This window comes from Hesperophylax consimilis, unplaced genomic scaffold, assembly GCF_061612785.1.
Source record: "Hesperophylax consimilis isolate HC1 unplaced genomic scaffold, BYU_Hcon_1.0 scaffold_39, whole genome shotgun sequence".
NCBI classification, from domain to species: domain Eukaryota; kingdom Metazoa; phylum Arthropoda; class Insecta; order Trichoptera; family Limnephilidae; genus Hesperophylax; species Hesperophylax consimilis.
In genome coordinates, this window is record NW_028301269.1 from 431,200 (window position 1) to 441,389 (window position 10,190).

Consider the following 10,190-nt stretch of genomic DNA (forward strand, 5'->3'; position numbering starts at 1 on the left):
AAAAGAGAATACACCCAATTGTCGTATTACATTCCATATGTAAGCATTATTTTACTTTATTTTAAGCATATTCACATCGTATAATATGGATCAGTTGTAGAAACATATACTATCACATCGAGATACGTCTGGACGCGAAACACAAAGCTGGTTGGTTGCTGGGAAGTAAATTATGAACATTTATAAAAGTGTCTTAACTAAATACGTAAACGAAATATTCGACTCTTAAAATAGAAGAAATTTATTTTGCCGAATTTGGACTTCGCAAATTAGTTCATAACGTGGCGAGTAATTTGCGCTCCCATGTAAAAATGTCTATTCATTCAAAAGCAGATTTTACTTTTAAGAACTAAATGGTGATATTATAATGCGAGATGCCTATTTACTGTCAGATTGATTTATTGACGAATCACAGTCAGCTTTACCCCCTTTGTTCTTCAACAGTTGATTTTACCCCTTATCTTTAATTTCTAGTCTATATATTCATATGTCTGTGGTTATTATTAATTTCTAACAAAATGTAAATGAATATGTTGATTGGTTGCAGGGAGGATTCTCAGGATATCACCCCTCCTCCGGAGGTGGTGTTCTCCGTCTCCAGAAGCGTGCACCATCCCCAGTACACAGCCGGGAAAAGAGGAATTAATAATCTAGTTTTGCTGGAAATGGACAAACCGTAAGCATCAAACATTACCAATAAATGCCTTTGTATCCATTTTCAAATTACGTTTACACATTAATACTGATGCCTATGTGATAGAGCTCGCGGATTTGAATCTTATTCATATGCATACTGCGTATGTCTTTATAAAATATATATCTTTATACATATTGTGTATGTTTTTTATTTAATATATCTTGATACATTTTGTGTTTGTCTTTATATAATATATCTTGATACATATAGTGTTTGTCTTTATATAATATATCTTGATACATATTGTGTATGTCTTTATATAATATATCTTGATACACATAGTGTTTGTCTTTATATAATATATCTTGATACATATTGTGTTTGTCTTTATATAATATATCTTGATACATATTGTGTTTGTCTTTATATAATATATCTTGATACATATTGTGTATATCTTCTTATATTTTTTCGAAGCATATTAAATTAGCGACTCGTTCCAGAGCAAAATATACTCTCAGTAGCGCCCTGGTGAAAGAACGTTATGCAGAATCGAAACATTATTAGAAATATCTTTAGCCGTGTTTGATGATCAGATGTGAATAGACAGGTACTTCCACAAACCTCTTTCTCATCTCTTTCCCTCCCCTAATTTCTTCAGTCTCATAACATGTCCGAAATTCTAATTCTTAATTCAACTCTCTGATGGTGTTTCAGGGTCCTCTTCAACACGAAGTATCGGCCGGTTTGTCTACACACGCCCCAGGAACCTGTCGAAGGACTCACACTATCTAGAAGGAACTATAAAGGTGATAAGGTGAGTTTAACAATGAGGTCCAATATTATAATATTTCCTGGTCACTTCGTGCAATTTGTTGAAAGAAAAATGAAGCTTGCGATAAGTTTAAAGTACCACTCTTCTCCCATGTGAGTGAGGTCAGTTAGAAAAATAATAAGGGTTTGGATAAATGCAGAATTGTCTTGGGAGAGTTTTTCAGAAAACTTGAGAGTTCGCTGTGGACGGATTATAATTGTTTGCGCATCCAATTGTGGAATTTACAGAGACGAACCATTGGGGTCTAAGAGCAGGGAGTTGTGTTATCGCTGATCTTATTAATAGCCGGTTTTGAGCTCGGATTTTTGCAAGTGAACTTAGTTGAACGAAAAGAAGTTGTCGTTGAGAAGGAGAGAGAATTGGATAAAGAGTTGCTGTATAAAGCCTCAGCAAATGATTATTTGACTCGCGATAATAGTTTAGAAGCAAGCAGAAACGATACGTTCTGAAAGGCTGTAGAAAATGTAAAATTTTTTGGTGAGATTGTTTTGGGTAAGAAGAGTTGATGGCGAAATGAGAGCCCGAGCAGTTTAAATATATAGGTGAGGGGAAAGAATAACATCAGTCAGGTCAGCTGGTTGGTTTTTTCACATATAAAACATCTGGGATGAGATTTGCATGCAGCTTTGAATGAAACATTGAGTGGTGGGATATTATACATTTCAACCGGTAATTAGTTAAATAATGAGTATATATGAGAAGAAAGAGATTGTCCTTCAAAGGTAATGACCAGAGATTGGGAGGGTTTCCAGGAAATGTTACATCAATTTGATGTTATTGTTTCTGTGTATATTAACAGTACCCAGTGGCCCTCCTGTCCGAAGACGATTGCAGCAGAGTGTTCCCTCGAGGAAGTTATGGAGCACCTGATGGAGTTACAGACGGACACGTGTGCACCAGCAGCAGTACGAAGGAGTGTGTAAGTAGCGATGACGCAACTATTCATTAATTCAATGCACTGCTCGATGGGCCTTGCGGGCTATTCTGTGATTTTGTTAAACCATTCATTTTTTTTTTTTTTTTTTTTATATATTCAATAATATTATTATTGGGTTTATAAAAACAGTTTATTTTTAAACAAGTTCTGCTGTGTAATTATTATTACGCGTGACAGTTGTTTCGCCCTCTGAAGGCATTATCAAACTGTGGGTAGCCCACTTACAGACGATACATTTATATTATTTCTAGGTAGGTATTTTAATTTCAATTACTGATTTCTTAATTGATTTTTGAGTAAGATATTAGAAATTATTAATGGTTATTACCCCAGCAAAGTTTCCCCAATTAGTGTAATGTTAAAAATTTGACTGAATGTCTTAATGTTAGTTATTCCCAAACGATGACTCATAGGGTTATTTTAATAGCATAATTAAGTACTTCATAGTGCACTCATATTTGAACTAGGTTTGAAGATATCTAGTAGGGGTGAACGAATTATATTTGTTTGTTCATTAATTAGAATAGCTTTCGGATTATTAGAGTTTTTGTTAATTTCTAACTGTTCTAAAAGGTTCAGTTTACGGCCTTTATTTTGTACGTGTAACGGAGTTGGTTTATTATTATCATTAAGTGAGTGATTTTCATCTAGGAGATGTTTGGCAAATTGAGATTGCATTTTATTATTATTTTTAAAAGATCTTATATGTTCTTTGAACCTAGTGTTAAAGGACCGGCCCGTTTGTCCAACATAAACAGCGTTGCATTCGTCACACTGGAGTTTATAAATGCCACTATTTTGTAATTTGAGTACCTTACTATTTGAGTTTTTAAGAGATGATCCTAAGTTGTTATTTGTGCGGAAGGCAATATCTAAGCCACACTTTTTGAGGACTTTTGCAATTTTATTAGATGTCTGTCCGATGAATTCTAAACACCCGAATTTATTATTCGTCTTATTATTAGTCACTGGATAAATTAATTTAAGGTTATTTTTTTGTTTGTTATTATTAATTATTTTTTCAATGTCTCTACCCTTGAAGCCATTATTTTTAGCAATAGTTAGGATTGTATTTTTTTCCTTCTCGTATGCTTTCTTGTCGAGTGGGATGTTATTAAGCCTATGTACCATTGAGTGGTAGGCAGATAATTTATGTGACCATGGGTGTAAGGATTTATAATTAATGGTCGTATCTGTAAACGTAGGCTTACGGAAAATTTCAAACGTATGTTTATTATTTTCTCTACCGATTGTTAGGTCTAAAAAATTGATTTTATTATTACACTCTCTTTCAACCGTAAAGCAGATTTTACGGTTGATGGAGTTAGCAAATGTGACAAAAAGATCTAATTGTCTGTTGGTACCTTTCCAACAGACCAAAATGTCGTCAACATAACGAACATAATAAATGATGTGTTTGTTAAAGATTGAATTTAAAAATTGTTTTTCACGCGTAATAATAATTACACAGCAGAACTTGTTTAAAAATAAACTGTTTTTATAAACCCAATAATAATATTATTGAATATATAAAAAATAAAAAATAAAATGGAGTTCTACAAATTAAACTTAATAACAATAAATACATTCATTTATTATTTTAATATCCTGGAGAAGCAGTAAACTAAAACTTAGATAACATAAAATTTTAAACTTAAAATTAAAAATAGCAATTCTCGCATAGATTTTGCTCTGCAGGTAAAGTGATAATGAATTACAGTCATCTATGCATTAATCAGCTGGATTCATCCGAATTATATTATTTGACTAAAGAGGGCACCACTATTCCTGTTTGGTCAATTTAAGACTAAAGGATTAAAATATTTTTGTCACAAGTGAGTGACAGTACTTTTTTAATTAAAATGTGCTAATTCAATATTATTCTAAATTCTACTCTCTTGAGAGCTGGTCGTGATAGATTATTAATTCATGGTGCGAATGCAAGTGTATTGTGCCGATTACCGTCCGCTGCCGAATTTGGAGATTTAAGGAATCGCTGTAAACTCAATGCGAGTGATATTTTCGGTGAGTCTTCTGTTTTTATGTATTTGGTGGCTGGATTATAATTTATTACTTTTCCTGCAGAGTGAATTTTGTAATCAACCCATTTTTTCATAGGGAATTAATTATTCCCTGATGGTCTGTGTGACTTACAAGCCAGATCATCACCATATCCCTTTAGTTCCAATTTCTCATTAAATTAAATAATTGACACTAAAAGAATGTTATTTCGCATTAGCTTTATAATAACATAAATAATTCAACAATTTCTTGATGTATTGGTTCAGATGTAAAATTACTTATTATGAAGCAATTTTACTAATAAAAATTAGGATGATTTTAAATTAAATGTTTTCACAGGTAGGTACCTACTTTTTTCGTACTCGGTGTCTGGAAAATTGTAACACAAGCAGGAAATTAAGGAATCTACAATACATTTGGAAATCATTTTGTGGTATAAAAATTTTTGATTTGGGATTTTTTTTGAGTAGATCGAGTCCAAGGGTGGAATATTTGGGGATTAACGTCAGCTGTTTCAAAATGCATTTCAGCGTAGAGCCCGCTCTAAAAGTTTTATAACCCTTTAGTTGCCGAAAAAAATTGTAAAAATAGTTTTAAAAAATGTAGATTTACGTGTTTCCAGCTTTTACTAGAGTTGTACTTCTTGTTTACGGATACCGTGTATTACGAATATTTTTCATGTTGTATGACAATGTCACAAATATTGGCTTAGATTGACTGATTGATTAAGCAACTCTGAAGATTTCCATTAAGAATTGAGAAATAGCTTGGAATGGCTTAAGCTATATTTTGTGACCAGATCCGAATAACCAGGTACTCCCCCACTCTTCTCTTCCTCATCTCCTACTCTTAACTAATTGAGCCAACTATATTGACCTTTTTCCCATACTGAAAGATTTGAAAGAGCTCAATATTGCCACCATAAACTGTACTAAGTACGAATCTAAAATTAAATGCTTATTACAGTCGTTTGAAAGCAGATTCCAGGAAATTTTGTACTTTCACTTTGAAAGAACAAAACAAAATTTACAAATTTTCATTAATCCTTTCACAATCAGTTTGAGTGAAATAATTAGTTATCCTGCCAATATTCAGTTGGAACTTACTGAAATGAAAAATCATTCTGCACAAAAAAACTTTTTTGCAGAAAAAAGTCACAAACTTCTTCAGAAGAATTTGTAAATTGGTGCCAAAGGAAGAATTTCCTGCTATAGCTGACCCGGCTTTTCAACTTTTAAGTAGTTGTGGATCAACGTATGTTTGTGAAAAGTTTTTTTCTAATCTTAATTTTGTAAAAAATAAATACCGCACATCTCTAACATATGTCTGATTTGTTGCTACTGTCAACATCTGAACTGACTCCTAACATAGGAGAATTATTTAAACAAAAACAATGTCACATATTCTTATTATTTTTTTTATTGAATAAATAGTTAATACATATCAACAAACAAGTCCTGCTAAGCCAATTGAATTGGCTTGTCAACAGGTGCTTAAAGTTTAGTTATATGTAACTAAACATTTTTATAAGTTATAATTTACATCTTATATCTACAGAATCAACAATTTTTTCATACAATTTTTCATACATATTAAAGTAAATATTTTTTTTCCGATAGCCAATTTTTCACCATATATTTAACCTTATTCATAGACTTACATTGCTTTATAGTGTCAGGTAATAAATTAAATATCTTTGGTATGTTGTATTCAAACGTTCTCTGTCCGTATTTATTATTAAATTTTGGTACTATTAACCCGTCATTTCGCGTGAATCTAGTACTGTATTTATGTTATAATTTTCTTTATGCTGCGGGGTAAATATATACTGAATTATGATTTTTTGCCATAGAATAGCCTTAACAGGTTAAATTTTGGCACTCTGAAACAGCAACGGTGTATTATGTCTCTGTTTAAAAATATTAGGGACGACTAGTAATTTTACAATTGCGTTTTGTACAACTTGGACTTGTTTCAGATTGGTTGCAGTAGTATTTCCCCATATGGTTAATCCATATCTTATAATAGATTCTGCCATTGATATATAAATTATTTTAAGTGTTTCAATTTAATATGTACATTCTGCCAGTAATTGATCTGAGTCTTTTACAGGTTTTTTTAATATGTTTGTCCAATTTGAATGTACCAACATCACATTGATTGTATCAATTACTTGGATTCAGATTTTTGTTGCATAAAATTTTGTTTCGTTATTTGGCAGTAGATGCTATTTATTTTATTATTTTAATAAACGACAGTAAAATTTCAATATGTTTGTTTGTTTGTTGCATAAAACAAGACTTTAAAAAGCTTAGGTGTCAAAAACAGGAACCGTCAGTAGTCAGTGGCCCGCCAGTGATTTTTAAATTTCAATTTCGTCCAAATGTTAAAAAGGTTGGGCAGCCTTGCACTACACAAAGGCTTACTTATATCCCACATTGACTGACTCGAATGTGCGCATTGCAGGAATTCTATGCGGACCACCTCACAGCCAGGAATGGTGACAGGGTGGCTTGCACCCAACTGCTGGTGGGGCTCTCCTTGGACAGCGAGCTAGAGCGCGACACCTGCCAGCAACTGTACCTCCTCGTAGCCCCCTATGTCTCCTGGGTGGAGAGTGTAGTGTGGCCACAGGTTCAGTAACCATCCTCTCAAAAAACATCCTTCGAAATGTTCCTTTTCTTTTTTTATGTATTTATCTATTTTCATCACATTAATATTAATTAGAGTCAGAACTGTTTTATTTTTTTAATAACCATAAATTTCATCATATTTAGTTATGTGCTAGCGTACACCCGTGAACAATCACGGGATATCTGAATTCTTGACAATAATCAAAATATTTCTTTTAAATTATAAGTCAATCAGTCCCAATTTTAAAAAACTGTATAGTTGCATTTTAATCTTGTTTAACTGTTGAAGTAGAATGAATAAGAAACTAAAAATTCTAAATAAATTTGAGTTCATTTAACCCGCACCAAGAATTTCCATTGACTGTTTGCCGTGTCGTCGGAGTAAGAAACAATTTGTCCCGGGATTTCAAAATTTTATAAATTATTCATATATATTAAATATAAAATCGACCAAACTCAGTTCCCTGTGGTACTCCTTGTTTTATATTTGCTTCTATATTAAAAATTTAAACTTTTTTTTTTATTTTTGGTATTCTGTCTTTGAGATAGTTGGTGAGTATTTTAAGTGTAACTTTTTTGAAACCTAGTTGAGTTATTTTTTTAATGAGTAAATTATGATTTATGGTATGTAAAGCTTTTTTAAAATCTAAGTACAGCCTCTAGTCGTACCTTTTTCTTATCGATAGATGTGTATATAAGTTTTGTCAATTCATATGTTATTGCATCTACATACATTGCTGATTTCTTTTCGAAAAACATATTGATTATACGAAAAGATTTTATATTTTTCTTAATGTTCAATAACTCTATTTTGTATGCATTTTTCAAATATTTTAGATGGATTTGAAACAAGCAAAATTGGTCTATTTTACGTATTTCATCAGATCTATAAATTGGTATTTTTGTGGAGTTTTTAAATTGTCCTGAAAGGTGTACAGAGGTTCACCTTAAGGAATTTATTAAACATATGTTGCAGAGGAATTAAGAGATCCTGTTTTATATTTTTAATGTATTACAAGACAGATCATCAGTTTCACTATAGAATTAGATGATTTTACTGAGTTTTTCAATTTTATTAATTACTCTACAGATTTAATTGAATCGTTATTTGAATTAATTGCAAGGATGTATTTCTGTGCAAGCATTATTTTCATTTATACTTGATGAATCCAGTACCTCCGGATAACTCATCAAAATGACAATTCGACCCACTTATAAAAGGAGTTATGAAGTTATAAAAAGTGATGAAACAAAAACTTGATTACATATGTAACTATTCATTTCATCACTTTTAAAGGAGTTTTGAGGAGTTATCGTGGAACCTTCTACCTATTTGAAAAGAAGTGATTATAATTTACTGCAATTGTATATTTTTTTAACTATTATTGTGTTATTTTTAAATGATAAACTAATATTTATAAGACAAGATTTTTTATGCATGGCACAAAGGATAACAAATTATTGGTTCCATGATAACTCAACACAGTGACAATTCAACACACTTTTAAAAAGTGATATATAGTCATTAGAAACGATGAAAACTTTTTTTTAACCTAACCTAACCTAAATAACCCAGTTAATAAAGTTTTTTTTTCATCATTTTCCATGACTTTATATAACTTTTTAAAGATGTGATGAATTATCATTGTGATGATTTATCCGGTTACCCAAATTATTATAAGCAATAATTACTCGCCTGAAATATCCAGAGTAAAACTGTACTAAAACAGAGTACTGGAATATCAGAGAGTGTAATTTCATTTGTACATATATTTTTTGTGTTGTTTTTATAAGACTTCTAGCGTTATACTTGATATTTTAAGATGTCTCTGTTGTGATTTGAAGTTCATAGATGCTGGGTGGTTTTGTGATCCTTTATTTCAGCCCAGCATTTAGAAGTTGTAGCCAAGCCCTGACGATTTCGCCAGGTGTATTACAGATGTTTAAATTGTTGTGCGAGTTGTTCGTATAAATATATAATATTGTTAGTGTCTTCGGGAAAATCTTTTGTTTGTTTGTATGTTAAATACCGTGTTTCCCCTGTTGGTAGATAATTATATCTTTTGTATGTTAAATACGGATTTCCTCTTATGGTAGATAATTTCATCTTTGCACACTTTATTTTGTAAAGTTACTACTATGGGAGGATGTATATTTTGTAAAGTTCATTTATAGTGTTTCTATTTTTGATTCACATTTCAGTGTTTCCGACATATTATAAAATAAATTTATTTTATTTATTTGTAGTTTTATTTCTATTTGTAACTCCAGGTACGTCTTGATAACGTAGGACATCTTCCACGTTTTCAAGATGAAGCGAATGCCTCAAAATGTAGATTTCTGGATATAAATCTATTTGTAACTCCAGGTACGTCTTGATAACGTAGGACATCTTCCACGTTTTCAAGATGAAGCGAATGCCTCAAAATGTAGATTTCTGGATGTAAATCTATTTGTAACTCCAGGTACGTCTTGATAACGTAGGACATCTTCCACGTTTTCAAGATGAAGCGAATGCCTCAAAATGTAGATTTCTGGATGTAAATCTAAATATAAATATATTTGTATGAAATGTAATATGTTTTTATGTAAGTAACTTTTTTGAAATGTAACATACTGTTAGATTATAAGATTTTCACTAATTTTGTCACAAGTTTTTTTAAGTTACCTTTTTTATTATTTTATAATATGTTTTTTTTAAATGTCTTAAATGCCTAATATTAGTTAATTTTTTTTTTTAATTGTAATTTTACATTTTTTTATATGGAATTGCTTACTGGGAAAACAATATTTTTTTTCCTACTTCAGGTCACACCTGAAGTGCACTTCAGTGTACCTTCAATAATCAATAAACTATTTATGAAAAACAAAAATCTTTTACACTTATAAAGAACAACAACAAAAAATCTGGTGTTTGGTTAAGCCTCGGCTCTCAGGAGGTTATGTAAGGCAAAACTCTGAGAAAAACAATTTTTGTGTTTTGCTTACAAATAAACTTACAGCTGTGGTTCCATTTGCAGACGCATTTCGAAGAAAACCATTCTCGCGTTTGAAATGCAGTTATAAAATTCTAGTTGAAGATTATGTGCAGAAAAAATAGGAGGAAATCATTTTCGTATTCCGGGT

The 10,190-nt window shown here is 31.4% G+C and overlaps 1 protein-coding gene across 1 annotated transcript; it reads left to right on the forward strand.

Annotated features, from left to right (window-relative positions):
- Positions 1 to 501: 501 nt before the first annotated feature.
- On the forward strand, positions 502 to 9,304 carry LOC149408995 (putative serine protease 42). The gene is made up of 4 exons (XM_089650238.1): positions 502 to 676; positions 1,355 to 1,454; positions 2,272 to 2,391; positions 6,898 to 9,304. The coding sequence occupies exons 1-4, from the start codon at positions 525 to 527 to the stop codon at positions 7,072 to 7,074; spliced, it is 549 nt and encodes a 182-aa protein (XP_089506364.1). The 5' UTR covers positions 502 to 524; the 3' UTR covers positions 7,075 to 9,304.
- Positions 9,305 to 10,190: the final 886 nt, after the last annotated feature.